Below are 18265 nucleotides of genomic sequence, written 5' to 3'. Positions count from 1 at the left end.
TATATTCAAAATTTCCCGAACTTAAAATTATACAAAGACAATAATTTAAAAATAAACATTAAATCTTCCTAAAGAATATTTATAATGTAGAAAATTAAGGTTTTTTTTTTCACTTCTGAATCCTAAAATTTCTAATTGTCGAAAGACTAATATACCATATACAAAACTATAATTCTTCGGAAAGGACCACAAAAGATAAAATGTTTATGATAATTCACAAAATATATATCTTACACAATCGAGTTGTGCCGCCTGCCAACAGCTATAGTCTATTCAACTCATTGATTTATGATTACAGGGTATTAAAGGCATGCAACATTGGATGCTGTCGCAAGTACTAAACGTTTAGTTGCAAATTTTAACAAGAGGCTGCCAATGATTAATGTCAATAAAGCGCAAACTCAGCTTGAAAATGCTAGAAGTCATCTTGAAAGTAGGAAGCGTTGGCTTAGCCAACATTTGGGTCATGAACCTGCACGTACTCAGCCTGGCCACAGAAACGAGGACAGCGAGCTGCTCCTCGAGCGTCGTGTGGGTGCAATGGTTCAATTGGTGTCAGACTTGGTCAATGGCGGCGAAACAGGCCGGCTGGGAAAGACGATAAATTGAAAATGACCGGGATGCTGATGATGATTGGCAGCGATTTGTTCTCGTTGTTGCTTGTCGAGGGAAAATCTCTGGCACGCCTACACGCCTACACGTAACGCATATTAGCTGGGCGCTTTAATGAGAGGCATTTAAAAGCGCATTGCTTACACCTGTTGAGCTCTGGCAGTGGCCAGCAACAAGAGCCCTGTCAGGTGACAAATGCTTTAACATGTCACGCGCGGAATGTCCAGCGGTTGTCGTCGGCTGTGTATACTGTGTATAAATATATGTATGTAATTGCAAATGCACATTAGGTAAATGCCCCGTCACCTGGGCTTGAGATTGAGATGGAAAATGCCAGACTGACGCAGCGACTGTGCCATGACTGGAAAAACCTTTGGCTGGGAAAAGTGTATGAGGCATGCGACACAGCGACTTGAAAGTGTGCGCAATTGTCAACTCGCAGGCAATTTGGCACATTCCTTCCATTCCGCCTCTATGTTAAACTGGGACGCACAGCTTAAATTCTTGACGAATGCAATTTAGCTAACGGCTATGCTATATTTAAGCCATATTTGGCGGGATTCTGTCAAATGCTTTAGAATGCAGCGCGCGCTTGAGTGACGGCTGTCAATCAAGCATCCTAAGTTGAAGTGTTGACGCATTGTCAAATTATGTTTGGATATGAAAGCAATGCAATTAGCTGTAAGTAAAACTCCCAGAGAGTGCAATGCACAATGTGCATTTGATCCATAATGTACTTACATACATACACACAGATGTGGGCAAGCAGTTCTGGCGTTGCCAGATAGGCGTTGATAAGCCTCTAAGCGATAGTATCGATGTTTGCTCTTTTTATTCGATAACATGCCTTCGATTGTAAACAAACGCACTGCAACATCCCTATCGAATAATTGCAAAGTGAAGTGAAAATTGTGAAAAGAAATATAAAAGAAAATTTTCTGGAGGATGGCCTCGCTAGAACCAACGCAAAATAAAACATGGGATCTGTCGCTGTACGAGCTGCAGCGTAAGCCGCAGGAAATAATAACCGATAGCACAGAAATTGCCGTCTCGCCGCGCAGTTTGCACAGCGAGCTAATGTGCCCCATTTGCCTGGACATGCTGAAGAAAACAATGACGACCAAAGAGTGCTTGCATCGCTTCTGCTCGGACTGCATTGTGACCGCACTGCGTTCGGGTAACAAGGAGTGCCCCACTTGCCGCAAGAAGCTTGTTTCGAAACGCTCGCTGCGCGCTGATCCCAATTTTGATTTGCTCATCTCGAAAATCTATCCCAGCCGCGAGGAATACGAGGCCTCCCAAGAGAAAATAATGGCCAAATTCAATCCAACACAATCACAAAAGGCGCTTGTCAACTCCATCAACGAGGGCATCAAACTGCAGTCACAAAATCGGCCGCAACGTTTTCGCACCAACAAGGGTGGTGGCGGTGGCCCTGCTGGTGGTGGTGGCGGTGGCGGTGGGAGTAATAATAGCGGCGGTGTTGGCGCTGCCAATGCCACTCGTGCCGGATCCAATGCAGTGCATGCCCATGATACCGCTTCCAATGACAGCAACAGCAACACAAATGGCAATGATCGCGAGCAACGTGATGCCCCTCAAGCAACAGCTGTTGGAGCGGCACCTGGGCCGGCAGCCGCAGTTACAGCGACGCCAATGACACCAAGCACTCCCACGGCTGCAACATCGGCGGGTACTTCGGGCGCCAGCACTTCATCAAGTCGCATGCAAGTGGATGATGTATCGAATCCGCCATCAGTGCGCAGCACCCCATCCCCGGTTCCATCGAATTCGAGCAGTACAAAGCCCAAACGCGCCATGTCTGTGATGACCTCGGAACGCTCCGAAGAATCCGAATCGGACTCACAAATGGATTGCCGCACCGAAGGCGATTCAAATATCGATACCGAGGGCGAGGGCAATGGCGAGCTGGGTATTAATGATGAGATCGAGCTGGTATTCAAGCCGCATCCCACAGAGATGTCCGCAGATAATCAGCTAATCAGAGCGCTCAAGGACAACTGCATACGGTACATAAAGACAACAGCGAATGCCACCGTGGACCATCTCAGCAAGTATCTAGCGATACGTCTAACGCTGGATTTAGGCGCCGATCTGCCAGAAGCCTGCCGGTTGCTCAACTTTTGCATCTACGTCGCACCGCAGCCACAGCAGTTGGTCATATTGAATGGCAACCAGACGCTGCATCAGGTCAATGATAAGTTCTGGAAGGTAAGTCAAACGTTTGCCAATTTTTGGGGTAATAACTAAAACTGCATTTAATCCCACCTCGCAGGTGAACAAGCCCATGGAAATGTATTATTCGTGGAAGAAAACCTAAAGGGTTCCGTCTCCTAGTTCAAGGCATTTTAGTTCTTAACATTTATTTCCATCATCGAAATATATATGTTTATAGGTTTACCTTTAAATTTATGTGCTTCACAAGAATATATATACATATATAGAAATACAACATATGGACGCGATGCTCGTACGGCTGCAATGTGTACGAAAGTATTTTGTACTTGTATTTGCATTTTCCTAGAATTTTGTAGCACTAATTTTAGTGAAAAAGATGGAAGCTGCCAAAGATTTGATTCTTTATGATTCGCAAGCTTATGTCAGCAGGATCGAACTTCTACATCTTATAACAGCCATAGGTCTGTTTGAACGAAAATTAAGTGGATCTATAGGAAGAGCCGGACTTAAATTGAGTTTTTGCATGTTTATCAAATATCTTGAACAAACCCAACCTTAACCTTAACCTTGTGCCAAAGCAAGCTGAAATGTTCTCTAAGGATTGCGTTATATTTAATTCATGTTTCAGAATAATTTTAAAATATGGGATAAAGTTGCGCAAAATGTGTCAGCAATATGAAAATATGGATTAGCTTTGCTTTCAATGCGGTAAATAAAATCATTCGGTCGAATTTAATGATAAGAAAAATAATGTGGGTGCAATTTCTTTGATAGAAGGCAAAAACCTTTTTACTTTTCATTTATGTTCGACGTTCAAACGTTCATCTATATGCTTATTAACAAGATTGAGATTTAAATATACAACATATATATTCATATGATTTTATTGTAATAATACACATTGTGAGGAACTCTTAAATTAAGTAAATTGTAATTATGCTACTGTAGCTAAGCGTCACACGGTTTCGTTACAAATATGACTAAATATTTAGATTCAATCAAATCGATTGCTGGACATAAAAAGGCGCTGGGATCAAATTTGTTGAGGCAGAGTGCGTTTAAGAAGAAATTTTCGAATTTTTTACGTCTGGACCATATTTAATATGAACACAAAAGGCACCATTCCTTGCTTTAGCATGCATCATTTAGGTATTCTACGCATTTTAGCGAGTATAGCGTTTCTGAAGTCCTGAAAATCGCTGCTCGCCTCGATCTCGTTGCGACATTTGCCCTGAATGCGATAGAGGCCCAGCTTTATCTCTGAGGCCTGACCGTTACGTGTGCGTCTGGTCAGATCTTGTTCGAGGTCATAGGCCAGGCCCAAATCGCAGAGCTCATCGATTTCATCCTGCGTAAATGTGCGCTGCTCTTCCTGCAAAAATTCAGCGCATTTCTCATAGATGTCCAGATACTGTTCCGTTTCATTTTTGTCGCCTGCACGCTGAAGCTCCAGATACCGGCGCAGCAGCATGGCCGCGGCACTGTCCAGAAGGGTTTGATGCACACTATTGGTGAGCGTGTAAATACGCTGCACTTCCGCAACAGTCATGTCCGAGCAGCCGCAAAAGCATTTGATCAGCTGCAAGGTTTTGCTCTAGGTGCAAATGTCAATAAACATATTATTCGTATTTGTTTACCATAGCAGCGCGCGCCATATGGTTACAAACCTTGTGTGATGAAGACGCTGCCATAATGAAGCAGTTTAATTATCAATATATAATAAGCTTTTGTGTGCTGATGGCGTTATCTGCTCCATGGGCCTCCTCCGGCTGACTAGGCTGCCATCGAGCGAAACAGTACGGTTGCTTAGTGCACGTAAAAAAGCATGATGAATTCACGACTGTTCGCAGGCCAGGTAGAGATGACATTTAATCTATAATACTATCGATAACAAAGTTTTTCCAAAATAGAGACTTTCCTGAATCTTTTGTTTCAATATCGATATTTTGTATTTTTTGATATTTTGTATTTTTGAACAATTATTCACATAAATTAATGATTACATTCGTTAGCTGATTTTAATTGAATAATTATAAATATTTAAAATAAAATATATTATATTTGAAGGTGGAGTTTCAATTTAAACACTGCAAGGTTTATGTCAGGCTGTTAGCGTTCAAGTGTTTTATTTTGAGCGCATTACGATTTAAGTAATGGCCGCAACAATTGATTAAAATATATACCTAATTCTAATGCTTAATTTGTCCCGCAACGTGTTCACTGAACTCTTTTAGCTCAGGAAGTAGCGAGATCTTGCTGGCACAGTCCTCTTGAATTTTTTTAATAATTTTGTTTGAGATAGATCGATCACCACCAAGAGATGCCTTAAGCTCTTTTCTTAGATTATTGGGAATGCCCCTAATGGACAAGTCTGCGAGCTCATCTTCCGTTAGGCGTTCTTCCTTCTCCTGCAGCAACGTTTCACATCTATCATGAAGATCCATGCTGCTTAACAGACGACTATTATTGCCCAATTCGCGTTCTTCCGTGTAATTCCGTATTTGTTCTTTGGCTGGCAGATCTTTCAGCAAGAGATTTACATTTTTCGTTGGCATGAATATTCGTGCAGTTTTGCTAGCATCCATATTATTAAGATCTGTAAAAAGAGAATATGGATATAATATAACTTTAAAAACACATAATCGCTTTTTGTTAAGAAACTACATTACTTTTTGATGTTTCACATTAAAAAGATAAAGTTTAACACCTGATAGATAACATACAACTGCAAGGCGTAGGTGATCTTTCGATCGCTAGTAAACTACGTTCAGTATTTTTTACAAGAGTATTCGTTAAATTGTGACGTCATAAATTCTTCAACTTTAGTGACGTCATTGAACACTCGTCAGACAATGCCGGTGCATTAGTTCGTTGGTTTATGTACTACACATTGATTTGACTTTCGACAATATTCCATTGGTCGGTGATGTACGACGGATTGATGTACAGAATAGTACTTACAATGTTTTTGTTTTGTTATCAACACAAATACCTATTTGTATTAGCTGTATTTCCGTTTATATTTATCCCTGCGAAAGGTATCCGCCGGCAAGTACCGATGCTCTGCTCTGCACTGAACTTTTGCTCAGTCATTGCTCAATGACAAGACAATACATATGCAATCATACTATCTACGTTAGTGGCCACGTGAATAGGTACGGGTTTATTTAAGCTTGTTGCGGGACGAATTAAGTTATCGATTGTTTAGTATTAAGTATATTCTGAAAGTATGTATTTTTGCCCTGTGAATGTACGGGCACATTGTATTTGGCTTGTTGCCGCCATCACTTAAATGTTAAGCTCATTATTGTCGTGAGTTAGAAGGCCGTAGGAGGGAAGACTGCGGTAAGATTCTGAGGGAATATATATTTAAGTTCTAACCTATATAATCCGTTCAGAATAAAACACTTGCACTAGCACGTTTTGCATTACGCTGTCTCTATTAACATCGGAGTAACATGGCCAGTGGCCAGGCGTAAACCTTGCAGTGTTCAAATTGCAACTCCACCTTCGTTTGGCACGCGACATGATCTTTTATTCGCAGTTCTTATTGTAAGAAACTGCAAGGGCGACTTGCACTGGAGACAAGACGTGGTGTAACTTTGGAGTTACAGTGCGTGTAGATAGACACAGCACAGGCAGGGCCTCCACCCCAGTTATAGAGTTACCATTGGTACGCAGCCAGCGTAAAATATAGTAGAAGTCATCTCCGAGCTGAACAGGATGACACAACGGTCACCCAGGAAAAGCCCACGCCTGAATGATGGCCAGGAGATAATTACCACGACGAGTGAGGTGCCACCGAAGCGGACAAGTAGAATGGTGAGCACTGTATCACAAATGCAAGTTCCCGCTGTGAGCGCGCCACAAAGCCCCAGCACCGAGGATGTGGGAACAAGGGTACAACCTGCCGGCACTGTGGCCGCAGGAGTGAGTGCACGAGCCAGCATATTGACAGGAGCGCCAAGCCCATGCACGCAACTCTCAAGTGCTCAAGTCATGGATTTGATAAAGAGAGTCGCTGCGCTAGAGCACGAGTTGCAGAGGTCAAAAACTGGTCAAGCACATGTGAGTACAGTTACTGATCCCGTTAAATTGAGTGATGCTGGCGTGGGTCGTACAGCTATCCTGCCGCCATTTTTGAGTGGAGAGCCATCGTCGAGTGGAAGTTTGAGTGAAACTGCAATTATGAGTGGAGCCCCAAATTCAAGTGTTAGTTTGAGTGAAACTGCAATATTGAGTGGAACTGCCATTTTGAGCAGATCGCCATCTTTGAGTGAGGCATTGCCTACTTCATTGAGTGGAAATTTGGGACCACAGTTGCAAACGGTAGAACGAGCTACAGTTATGGATAACTGTTCTACAACATCAAGCCGCTCGACGCCATATTGTTCTGCAGGCATTGCGCAGTCAACGCTCAGCCACACGCCGGCACAAGAGAACCAACCTGTGATCATTTTGGAGCCAACGCAGGCAACTGGGGACTTCGCATGGGCGACACCCAGGAACGATGTATGCCTGCTACGCAAATTACCAGATCTACCCGAGTTTGGAGGCCAACCTGAGGATTGGCCTATATTCTTCTGCGCGTTTACGGAAACAACTTTGGCGTACAACTGTACGAATCTGGAGAATAACCAGCGATTGTTGAAGGCACTCAAAGGCGAAGCACGTGATACTGTGAAGTCGTTGCTCATACATCCCAGGAATGTGAACAACGTGATGGAACAATTACGTTTTAGATATGGCCGTCCAGAACAACTAATACGCAGCCAGCTAATTAGTATTCGAGAGGTGCAGCCAATTCAAGAGCACAGCATAGCGAAAATCGTGCCATTTGCTACACGAGTGAGTAACCTTGCCGCCTTTCTACGATCAGCTAACGGAGAACAGCATTTAGCGAATCCTACACTGATGGAGGATTTGGTCGCTAAGCTACCACCAAGCAAGAGGGTGGAGTGGGCCAGACATGCAGCTACGATTAGGCCTTTCCCGACTGTCGTACATTTTAGCGCGTGGTTAACGGACTACGCCAATTTGGTATGTACGATTGTGGACGTCGATGGTAAGGAGCAGAAGCGTAGAGTGCTGCATGCCAGCATTGACCAGAATAATGAAGGGCGACACCGAGGTCGCACCAAACAGTGTCCAATCTGTAATGGACAACACGCAGTCAGGGACTGCAACGAGTTTAACTTAGCCTCTCCGCTAAAAAGGTGGACGTTTGTTAAAAGGCACCGGCTTTGTTTCTCGTGCCTACGAGATGGCCACATGGCAAGAGTCTGCAAAAGGGCAAACGAATGTCAAGTCAATGGTTGCCGAAAGAGGCATCATCGCCTTTTACATGATCATGATGCTATGAGTCACAATGCACCGCAGCCAGCGGGTGATAGAGTGATGAATATTGGACGGATGCCGCAGCCAGCGGATCCGCACACAAGGGCACCGCAGCCAGTGGATGCTCAATTGACGCAACAAACGAATTTAAGTTGTGTCGATTCGGATGGAGAACGCCTACTATTCCGCATATTGCCAGTGACATTGCACGGGGCCAATAAGCGGATCGATACGTATGCACTCCTCGACGAAGGCTCGTCCGTAACTATGATAGACGACGAGCTACTGCGCGACCTAGATGTCAAAGGGGAACGCAGGCAACTAAATATACAGTGGTTTGGTGGAAGAGCAACCAGGGAGCCGACCACAGTGGTAAGCATGGAAATTAGTGGAGCGGACAAACGCAAACGTTATGTGCTGCGAAATGTGTACGCCGTGTCCAACCTGAGCTTACCGATGCAAAGTCTGCATCGACGTGATGTACAAATGTTGGACAACGGTGCACGACTTCCAATGAAACCGTATCGCGGGGCGGTACCAAAACTTCTGATTGGACTGGACCATGCGCATCTTGGACTGCCAATGCAAACAAGAAGGTTTGCACCACAGGGACCATATGCCGCAGCCACCGAACTTGGATGGGTGGTTTTTGGGCCGGTAAGAGGTCAACCAACGACAACGTCAACAAAGTCATGCCTCCTAGCAGTGTCGCAGGAGGATGCAATCCAAAAGATGGTAAACGACTATTTTGATATCGAGAACTTCGGTGTGAAGCTTACGTCACCAGTCGCAGCCAGCGACGATGCACGAGCACAGAAGATACTCGAAGACACCACGGTGAAAATAGGGGAACGTTACCAGACAGGTTTGTTATGGAACCGTGATAATGTTGAGTTGCCACGAAGCTACGATATGGCATACAAAAGATTGGTCAACATTGAGAGAAAGATGAAGCGTAACGATCAGTTTAAACGAGCCTATATGAAAATTATGGACGATTATGTTCATAAAGGATATGCTCGACGCTTGAAGCATCATGAGGTCGCTTTAGCCAACAGCGACAAACTTTGGTATCTGCCGCACTTTGGAGTTGAAAATCCAAATAAGCCCGGTAAGATAAGACTGGTGTTCGACGCGGCAGCAAAGGTCGGTGACATTTCATTGAATTCGGCATTATCCAAGGGGCCGCAGCACTACAAGTCGCTGCCGGCTGTTCTCTTCCATTTCCGGGAAGGTGCGGTTGGCGTTTGTGGAGACATCAGAGAGATGTTCCATCAAGTGTTGATTCGACCGCAGGATAGATGCGCCCAGCGATTCTTGTGGCGAAACGGCGATGACCGCCGGGAGCCTGATGTTTATGAGATGAGGGTAATGACATTTGGAGCAGCATGCTCGCCAAGCACCGCGCACTATGTGAAGACCTTGAATGCCCTGCAGTATCAGGATTCAGACCCTCGCGCGGTTAAAGCTATTCTTGAATGTCATTATGTGGACGACTATGTGGATAGTTTTGATAGTGAAGGCGACGCCATCGCCATATCAACAAGAATAAGAGAAATACATGCAAATGCTGGATTTGAATTGTGCCAGTTTACTTCCAGTTCGCCAACCGTAGCTGACGCCCTGGGCCAACATGGGGCTGCTAGGAGCATCGGATGGGGCGAAGCTGAAGAAAAGATTCTGGGCATGTGTTGGCAGCCAGCCACGGACGATTTCAAATTCAACATGAGGTACCACAAAGTACCCCGATGTGTGCTAAATTTGGAGCGAGTACCTACGAAGAGGGAATTCTTGAGCTTGATCATGTCAACATTTGATCCCTTGGGATTTCTTAGCTGTCTCATGATAACTGGAAAGTTACTTATGCGTGAGATCTGGCGACGAAATGTGCAATGGGATGAACCCTTACCAGATGAGATCGCCCGCGCCTTTAGTAAATGGCTTCAGGATATGAACAATGTGGAAGGATTTCGAAGCTCGCGCCATTACTTTGGCCCAATACCCGTGCGGGCAATACAACTGCACGTTTTTGTCGACGCTAGCCAGTCAGCATTCGCAGCTGTGACTTACTTAAGGGTAACCTACGACAACAACGACGTGCGAGTATGCTTCGTATGTGCCAAGACGAAATGTGCCCCAATGAAAACGATGTCAATTCCACGACTGGAATTGCAAGCTGCTGTGTTAGGAACGAGGCTGATGGACACTGTCAAAAAGGAGCACAGTATAGCGATCAGCGATGCCATACTATGGACTGACTCAAAGACAGTGCTGCGTTGGATAGGCAGCACCCACCGTCGATATAAGCAGTTCGTCGGAAATCGAGTGGGAGAAATTTTGGAGTCAACAAAGGTTACCCAATGGAGATGGGTACCTACTGCTGAAAATGCAGCAGACGACGCAACGAGGCCGCACTGCCACGTAGACCTCAGCCAACGGTCACGATGGTTAGACGGGCCAACATTTTTGCAGCAGCCGGAAAGCAGCTGGCCGCAGCCCGAACCGGGCACCGAACACTCATCCTGCGATGATGAAGAAGAGATGCCGAGTGAATTTGCCTTAGTTGCAGCAAATAACTTTTTCATTTCATTTCAGAGATTCTCTAGCTACAGTCGGCTGGTGAGGACGACGGCTTGGGTTCTAAGGTTCACGCGCTGGTGCCGTGGACATAGGACTGAACTTGAGAGATTCGGCCTCACCGCTACGGAATGTGAGGACGCTGAGAAATTGCTGATACGGCGAGCGCAATGCGAAGCATTCCCTGACGAGGTTCGAGCCTCGTACAATGAAGAATCAGTCGGTCATCGAAGCGAAATAAGAGGGCTGGCGCCCTACTTGGATGACAATGGAGTCTTGCGAGCGTATGGCAGGATCGATGCCGCACTGTGTATACCGCATAGTGCGAGAAGGCCAATAATCTTGTCACACCGGCACGCACTGACGGAACTGATTGTGTATCACTACCATGTGAAAATGAAGCATCAAAACGTGGATGCAACGATGGGCGACATCAGGACCAGGTTTTGGATAACAAAGCTGCGTCGAGTGTTGCGTACAGTAATATCTGGATGTAGTGTGTGCAAGCTACATAGAGCGCAGCCAGCGCCACCTATAATGGGTCCTTTGCCAGAGGACAGACTGGAGGCCAATGGATGGCCATTTAAGTTTACGGGTCTGGACTACTTTGGACCACTTCTTGTGACCAACGGACGTCGAAAGGAAAAGAGATGGGTTGCCTTGTTTACGTGTCTGACAACAAGGGCCATACACTTGGAGTTGGCACATGACCTGTCAACTGATTCCTGCATAATCGTGATCAGGAACTTTCTTTGCCGTCGCGGGCCTGTACTGAGGTTGCGCAGTGACAACGGAAAGAACTTTGTTGGGGCCGATAGAGAAGCCAAAAGGCTCATAGATGTATTCGAGCCGGAGAAGATTCAGGGTGAGCTATCTTCTAGGGGCATTGAATGGATTTTTAACTGCCCAGCGAACCCAGCTGAAGGAGGAGCCTGGGAAAGGATGGTGCAGTGTGTCAAGAGAGTGCTTCGCCACACAGTAAAGGAGGTGGCACCGAAGCAACATGTGTTGGAGAGTTTCCTGATTGAGGCCGAGAATGTTGTGAATTCGCGCCCGCTTACTCACTTGCCAGTATCTGTGGATCAGGAAGCCCCCCTAACACCGAACGATCTACTCAAGGGAGTAGCCAATCTGCCTGACACACCCACTATTCATGAGCAGCCGGACGAGAGATGCGCCACAAGGAAGCAGTGGCGCATAGCGCGGCTATTACGAGATCGTTTTTGGAAGCGGTGGGTCTTGGAGTACCTGCCTACACTTGTGCGACGCGTGAAATGGTGTGCGCGCGTTGAGCCGATACGCCATGGAGATGTGGTGTTTATATGCGACCCAGCCGTGCCACGCAGGGAGTGGCGAAGGGGCATAGTGGAGGAGCTCTACCCTGGACCAGATGGAGTACCTCGACGCGCCAGCGTACGCGTAGCGGACGGCAATCGAGTGCGACTGATGACTCGTCCCGTGGCTAAACTAGCCATATTGGATGTGAGTGAAGCAGGGCCTTCACGGGGGCGGGGATGTTGCGGGACGAATTAAGTTATCGATTGTTTAGTATTAAGTATATTCTGAAAGTATGTATTTTTGCCCTGTGAATGTACGGGCACATTGTATTTGGCTTGTTGCCGCCATCACTTAAATGTTAAGCTCATTATTGTCGTGAGTTAGAAGGCCGTAGGAGGGAAGACTGCGGTAAGATTCTGAGGGAATATATATTTAAGTTCTAACCTATATAATCCGTTCAGAATAAAACACTTGCACTAGCACGTTTTGCATTACGCTGTCTCTATTAACATCGGAGTAACATGGCCAGTGGCCAGGCGTAAACCTTGCAGTGTTCAAATTGCAACTCCACCTTCGTTTGGCACGCGACAAAGCTTTTTATTTATATATACAAATATATTGATAAACAAACTTTTGCTAACCCATAGAATCACGTAAAACTAAATGATAAACTTTAATGCAATAGTAGAAACGTAGAAATCTGTACAAATCCCATGTTTGATAGATTGTATTTAATAGTATGGAGTCTTTATTCAATAGAGTTTGCTTTTTATAAATGATTTAATTTATGATCTACAACTTAGACTTGAGTGCTTTCATAAGCTTCTCCAGCTTGAGAGCCTTTTGAAAATCGCCGCTTATCTTTAACTTTCCGGACATGTAGGCTGGTGCCGCCTTTAGTTTGCCAGAGAACATGTCAAAGAAGTTGTTGGAATTCATGGTGAGAGTTGCGTCTGGAGTAGCTGGTGGTTCGCCAGTGCCGCAGGCGCCAGTGCCATTTTTCAAGTCTAGAAACCAAGTGCCCTGCTTGGCACCGCTGATGTTGAACTGGAAGACGGCCTGCGTCTTGGAGACGATCTCAGCTGAAAGCAAAGATTCGATTTTCTTAAAGAGCTGCGGTATTTTATCATCGCCAGAATCAGCTGCAGGCGCCGCTGCACCATCAGCAGGCGCATTCTTGGGCTCCAAAAAGAAGTCATCCATCAGCTTGTCGGCATTTTCGCGTACGCAGGCGTAGTCGGTGAGATCCTTAACGCCCACAGATTCTAGCACCTCATCGTCAACGAAGAACTCGCCGGTGAACTGTTTGGGTTCTCTGGTTAGTATGGCATAGGCCGCATCGGCCATGATCTCCGGTTTACGTGACCAGCTGGCACTATCGGGGCCAGTCAGCATCTCAATGGCAGCCGTGTGGATGGCAGTGCGTGGCCAAAGTGCATTCACGGCAATGCCGCGATCCCGGAACTCCGCCGCCATGCCCAGCACGCACATGGACATGCCGTACTTGGCCATCGTGTAAGCCACGTGCGGTGCAAACCATTTTGCCTTCATGCTGAGCGGAGGCGAAATGTTTAAAATGTGAGCGTGATTGCTCTTCTCCAAATATGGAAGGCACTCCTTGGAGACAAGGAATGTGCCGCGCGTATTGATCTGATGCATTAGGTCGTAGCGCTTCATGTCGGTGTCGGGTGTGCTGGTCAGTGAAATGGCACTTGCATTGTTCACAACAATATCGATGCCACCGAATTTGGCCACTGCCTCCTGAATGGCTGTTCGCACCTGCTTTTCGTCACGAACATCCACAATGCAAGGATGCGCCCGTCCGCCAGCCTTTTCGATCTCCTCGGCGGCTGTGTAAATTGTGCCCGGCAGCTTGGGATGCGGATCTGCTGTCTTAGCGGCAACCACAATGTTGGCACCATCGCGAGCTGCCTTCAGCGCGATTGCCTTGCCAATTCCCCTGGATGCTCCCGTAATGAACAGTGTGCGTCCTGCTAATTTTCCTGAATTAATCATTTTGTGGTCCAAAGTTTAAACCGCTCGATCTGAAGAGTCTGAACTATCTGAACTGAAAACAGTTTGAATTACAATCAACATTAAAGAGAAAGTCCAAAGTGCAATCAGATCGACCAGCCAACATATTCACAGTGGAGAGAGCCAAAGAGTTCGGCATAAGGCAACATCTAGGTGCGCTGTAACTGAACAAACAATGGGACAAGAGTACAAATTGTCCTGTAAACTTGTTAATTAAAGCTTTAAGCAACTTTAAGCAACTTATGTTTTATACCTTCTCATTGAAAATATGCCTAAATTGTATAATTTTGTATTAAAATACAGAAAATAGAATTGCCAGCGTTGCCACCTTGCTATTTTGTGTGAATGGCGTGGCGACAGTGAATGCTACTGGCAAGAAGCAGAATACCACTGAATTTGTTTGTTTACAGTTAAAGAGTTTGTATAAATACAATAAAACAATTTATTTATAATAAATGGCTGCCACGCGCTCGCGTCGCCACAACGCTGGCAACAAAATAGCAAAGTTGCTCGATGAAGAGGAGGACGATTTTTATAAAACTTCATATGGCGGCTTTCAGGACGAAGAAGGCGACAAGGAATATGTGTAAGTACTGTGTCTAGCCGGACGCTGTCGAAAGAAATTTATTTAAAGGTATTTCGCTTCCAAAGACAAAAAGACGAAGAAGAGGATGTTGTGGATTCAGATTTCAGCATAGATGAACAGGATGAGCCCGTATCTGACCAAGAGGATGCGCCCGACAAAAAACGCAAACGCGGTGGCGTCAACACCAAAGCGTATAAGGTAAGTTGTGCTACACCTATTAAATAATGCAAACAAATATAATATTCACTCAATAGGAACCGGCGAAACCAGCTAGCAAGAAGGAGACAAAAGCCGTGCCTGCTCTGCACAAAAAGCGTGGCGGTGGGGGCGTGGTCAAGCGCAGAGTGCGCCCTCGCTTCACAGTATTGGACTCGGGTCGGAAATCTATACGCACCTCCACAGCCATCAAAACACAGGCGACAAAAATTCGGCTCAAGGAACTAGACGATGCACGTAAGCGCAAGAAGAAAAAGATACGCGTAGAGGACTATATGCCCACGCAGGAGGAGCTGCTTGAGGAGGCAAAGATAACCGAGGAGGAGAACATCAAATCACTGGGTTTGTTAACAATCAGTGCGCCTGAATGTAATTAAAACCGTTTTTTATAAACGATTACAGAGAAATTTCAAAAAATGGAGCTCGAGAAAAAGAAAACGCGTCCCACCAAGCGAGTTTTCACGGGGCCAACTATACGCTATCATTCAATGACCATGCCTGTCATACGAAACATGCCTACACGCACCACCAACATCCAACCAAATGATCCGAAAATTACACTTGGCAAATGCGAGCGTACGTTTGTAACCATTGAAAATGATTTCAATGATAAGGCTTTCCATGCGATTTTCCGCCCGAAACGCACGCCAAAGACTTCAAGCGGCATTTGTCCCATAACCAGGCTGCCAGCTCGCTACTTTGATCCCGTTACCCAACAGCCGTACTACAGCATTCAGGCCTTCAAGATACTGCGCGAGGCTTACTACATGCAGCTGGAACAGCAGTACAGCAGCAGCGAACAGCCCGAGTTGGCCAAGTGGATGGAGTGGCGTAAGCTGGTCAAGGAGAATCGCCAAAAGGCGGCTACAGCGGTAAAAAATGTTAATTAATAAGTTAATATGTAAGATTTTTAATTGAAAACATTTAACTTGTTACCAGCTGTTCATATTATTAGTTCAAAAATCAAGCAGTAAAAATGTATTCCTGATAGAGGTCCACCATGACCTTTATTTGAAAAATTGTGTGTATCTTAAAGAAGAAAAGATTTCCATATTATGTTTGGACTGTTTCTATTATTAGAGATGTATGCTTTAGTATTACGATATGAACAAGATTTGCTCATATGATTTTTAAGATATCGTGTGAAACGGGAAAAATTTCTTATGCACAAACTTACTTTTTAAATAATCGCTCCTATAAAATTTTTCTAATATAGTAGTTCGGATGGTTCCAATATATGTTCTGCTTCCAACAGAAAGTCGGAGCCATGATGGCTTCGAAACTGACAGACGACCATAGCTTCGTCGATTCAGAAGTTGGTACTAATCAGAAGGCAGAAGTTTTAGGCTCTCCTGGGCCGGAATTAGAAACAGGCTCTGTTTTGATGATACTAATCGAAATATATATACTCTAGGAGGTCAGAGATGGCTCATGGCATATGATATATAGCTGGTTATATTGTTTTAACATTGAAAAAAATATATATTTAGAGAAATGATTAATGCTTAACTTAATCTAGCATTTATCCAGGAAAATTTAAAGTGCATATTTTAAAGAATCTACCGCTTCGAATCGACTCGGCTATCGATGCTGATACTTAATGGGGTTGGAGATGCATCCTCCTGTTACATAAAGTCACACAAACACTTTTTACCCATTTTTAATGGGTTTAGGCTATAACCAATAATTCGAGCGGTTCAAGTTACAGTTTGATGCTGCGTTCTAATCGCATTAGGACCACTTTAAAACATTAGCGAAAATTAGATGCCGAATGTCAGTTCATTTTTATCGCCGAGTGCGACTGAGCTGAATAGTAAGAGTTGATGAGCAAAAAGTAGTGAAGTGTATAAAATGGTTTTTAGAATCCCATTTATAATTTTGGGATTGCTCTTGGGGTCCATACAGGCGCAAGACCGGGTAATTAATACTATTTTTGAAAATGTACAAATATAGACGTAACTAAATAATTTAAATAGTATTCTAATCAGCTGAAGGAAAAAATAGCTGAGCTTCAATTAAAAGTGATTGAGGATATATACAAGGAAGAACTAATTAATTCTTTAAGGGAGGCGAACGAGTTGCTACTGAATAAAAACTGCACAAGCACAAGCTGCGGCGCATCTGAAGTGGAGCTTAACCAAGAAATAATAGAATTACAGACCACCGCCAAAAACCTTCAAGTAATGGTTCACAATAATAATCAACAATTGCAATCGATGATTGAAGACCAGCTGCATATGTGCCAGTCTCTACTGGCTAATACTAAGTCAAATTCAATAATCGAAAGGCCGGAAGCAACCAGCTGTGCTCCGTTTGGCTTTTATACAGGAATCGAGGTACTTCACTTGCCTGGTGCACGTCCTTTTCGAGTTTTCTGCGATGGTCACACAATAGGACCTGGCTGGACTCTCATTCAACGAAGATACGATGGTTCAGAGGATTTCAATAGAAATTGGAATGATTACCGGAACGGTTTCGGCAATCTGGATAAAGAATTTTTCCTAGGTCTAGAAAATATATATCGCCTGACCAATTATCAGCGTTGCGAATTGTATATCTACATAGAGACTTTCGATAATGAAATCACTTGGGCTCGGTATGATAATTTCGTTATTGGTAGCGAAGCAGAAAATTACAAGCTGATCAGTGTCGGTTATTTCACTGGCATTGAAGATAGACTTACTCGTCAAGTGAACATTGAGTTTTCGTCCCATGACCGGGAAAATAGTCTAAATAATTATTCAGGCTATTGGTTTTTTGACGGCTTTAACCTTGGAGGGTAAGTTATCAAATAACTTCAAAAACTTAATCTAACAAATTTAAAATTAACAATTATTATATTTTTAGTAACAAAGTCGATGATTGGCATACATTGAATTCTCTCAAAGCTCTGAAAATTCTTATTCGCCCTAAGATGGAATATAAATAAAACTTGTAAGAGTGCACTGCTCTGGATTACCCGACTCCTGCCGCTTACTTTCAAATCCATCCAAATTTGTGTAAATACCAAAGTTAAGGACTAGACTAAAAGTATAGAAAAATTCACTTGTCATAAATTTTGGTCGGAATGGTATCGGGTATTCAAAAAGTTAAATATAATTTGGGGAGTCTACATTTTGAATCGATCACGATATTTTCGTGCAATAGAAGTATCTAAGTCAAAGCTCTCTTTATTTTATAATTTTTCGTGAAATGTGTATAGAAGACATATACGGCAATGTAAAGTATATATTTTCTTAATCAGTATCAACAGCCGAATCGATATAGCCATATCCGACGGTCCGTCTGTCTGTTTCTATAGCAACTAGTCTCTCAGTTTAAAAGCTATCTTTTTGAAACTTTGCAGAAGTGCCTCTTTCTGTTGCACTCAGTACATATGTTGTATCCCGCTGGAATGGAGCACTATATCAAATAGCTGCCATAGGA

The 18265-nt window shown here is 44.3% G+C and overlaps 7 protein-coding genes and 1 long non-coding RNA gene across 14 annotated transcripts; 4 read left to right on the top strand and 4 right to left on the bottom strand.

Annotated features, from left to right (window-relative positions):
* The first annotated feature begins 1497 nt into the window (after nucleotides 1-1497).
* LOC115764886 (E3 ubiquitin-protein ligase RING1) lies at nucleotides 1498-2969 on the top strand. The gene is made up of 2 exons (XM_030708168.1): nucleotides 1498-2844; nucleotides 2909-2969. The coding sequence occupies exons 1-2, from the start codon at nucleotides 1558-1560 to the stop codon at nucleotides 2951-2953; spliced, it is 1332 nt and encodes a 443-aa protein (XP_030564028.1). The 5' UTR covers nucleotides 1498-1557; the 3' UTR covers nucleotides 2954-2969.
* Nucleotides 2970-3679: 710 nt separating this feature from the next.
* On the bottom strand, nucleotides 3680-4663 carry LOC115764904. Of its 3 annotated transcripts, none has more exons than XM_030708197.1 (2): nucleotides 4449-4663; nucleotides 3680-4390 (listed from the first exon to the last, which is right to left on the bottom strand). In XM_030708197.1, exons 1-2 carry the CDS (start codon nucleotides 4500-4502, stop codon nucleotides 3953-3955), a joined length of 492 nt encoding a protein of 163 aa, XP_030564057.1. In that variant the 5' UTR covers nucleotides 4503-4663; the 3' UTR covers nucleotides 3680-3952. The 3 variants fall into 3 exon arrangements, with proteins under 3 accessions (XP_030564057.1, XP_030564059.1, XP_030564058.1); XM_030708199.1 differs by having other exon boundaries at nucleotides 4479-4663; XM_030708198.1 differs by having other exon boundaries at nucleotides 3680-4405; nucleotides 4479-4662.
* A 243-nt stretch (nucleotides 4664-4906) lies between these two features.
* On the bottom strand, nucleotides 4907-5906 carry LOC115764902. Of its 2 annotated transcripts, none has more exons than XM_030708194.1 (2): nucleotides 5773-5906; nucleotides 4907-5407 (listed from the first exon to the last, which is right to left on the bottom strand). In XM_030708194.1, the coding sequence occupies exon 2, from the start codon at nucleotides 5394-5396 to the stop codon at nucleotides 5001-5003; it is 396 nt and encodes a 131-aa protein (XP_030564054.1). In that variant the 5' UTR covers nucleotides 5397-5407; nucleotides 5773-5906; the 3' UTR covers nucleotides 4907-5000. The 2 variants fall into 2 exon arrangements, with proteins under 2 accessions (XP_030564054.1, XP_030564055.1); XM_030708195.1 differs by lacking the exon at nucleotides 5773-5906 and adding an exon at nucleotides 5481-5574.
* A 5163-nt stretch (nucleotides 5907-11069) lies between these two features.
* LOC115764910 lies at nucleotides 11070-12651 on the top strand. The gene is made up of 2 exons (XM_030708210.1): nucleotides 11070-12411; nucleotides 12465-12651. Exon 1 carries the CDS (start codon nucleotides 11122-11124, stop codon nucleotides 12256-12258), a length of 1137 nt encoding a protein of 378 aa, XP_030564070.1. The 5' UTR covers nucleotides 11070-11121; the 3' UTR covers nucleotides 12259-12411; nucleotides 12465-12651.
* A 77-nt stretch (nucleotides 12652-12728) lies between these two features.
* Nucleotides 12729-14156, bottom strand: LOC115764909 (hydroxysteroid dehydrogenase-like protein 2). Its single transcript, XM_030708208.1, has one exon. The coding sequence runs from the start codon at nucleotides 14017-14019 to the stop codon at nucleotides 12796-12798; it is 1224 nt and encodes a 407-aa protein (XP_030564068.1). The 5' UTR covers nucleotides 14020-14156; the 3' UTR covers nucleotides 12729-12795.
* Nucleotides 14157-14377: 221 nt separating this feature from the next.
* Nucleotides 14378-15747, top strand: LOC115764911 (vacuolar protein sorting-associated protein 72 homolog). The gene is made up of 4 exons (XM_030708211.1): nucleotides 14378-14623; nucleotides 14689-14821; nucleotides 14878-15181; nucleotides 15242-15747. The coding sequence occupies exons 1-4, from the start codon at nucleotides 14493-14495 to the stop codon at nucleotides 15727-15729; spliced, it is 1056 nt and encodes a 351-aa protein (XP_030564071.1). The 5' UTR covers nucleotides 14378-14492; the 3' UTR covers nucleotides 15730-15747.
* Nucleotides 15623-16426, bottom strand: LOC115764912. 3 transcript variants are annotated; one of them, XR_004018061.1, is made up of 3 exons: nucleotides 16017-16426; nucleotides 15776-15868; nucleotides 15623-15703 (listed from the first exon to the last, which is right to left on the bottom strand). It is a non-coding gene; the product is annotated as an uncharacterized LOC115764912 (long non-coding RNA). The 3 variants fall into 3 exon arrangements; XR_004018060.1 differs by having other exon boundaries at nucleotides 15624-15703; nucleotides 15769-15868; XR_004018059.1 differs by lacking the exon at nucleotides 15623-15703 and having other exon boundaries at nucleotides 15734-15868.
* Nucleotides 16427-16631: 205 nt separating this feature from the next.
* Nucleotides 16632-17884, top strand: LOC115765007 (ficolin-1-like). Of its 2 annotated transcripts, none has more exons than XM_030708358.1 (3): nucleotides 16632-16756; nucleotides 16828-17618; nucleotides 17687-17884. In XM_030708358.1, the coding sequence occupies exons 1-3, from the start codon at nucleotides 16691-16693 to the stop codon at nucleotides 17766-17768; spliced, it is 939 nt and encodes a 312-aa protein (XP_030564218.1). In that variant the 5' UTR covers nucleotides 16632-16690; the 3' UTR covers nucleotides 17769-17884. The 2 variants fall into 2 exon arrangements, with proteins under 2 accessions (XP_030564218.1, XP_030564217.1); XM_030708357.1 differs by having other exon boundaries at nucleotides 16816-17618.
* Nucleotides 17885-18265: the final 381 nt, after the last annotated feature.

The sequence above is a fragment of the Drosophila novamexicana genome, unplaced genomic scaffold, assembly GCF_003285875.2.
Source record: "Drosophila novamexicana strain 15010-1031.04,08,12 unplaced genomic scaffold, DnovRS2.1 tig00000877-arrow-arrow-pilon, whole genome shotgun sequence".
NCBI lineage: Eukaryota > Metazoa > Arthropoda > Insecta > Diptera > Drosophilidae > Drosophila > Drosophila novamexicana.
Note: the sequence above shows the minus strand (reverse complement) of the source record. Positions and strands in the feature narration are given on the sequence as shown.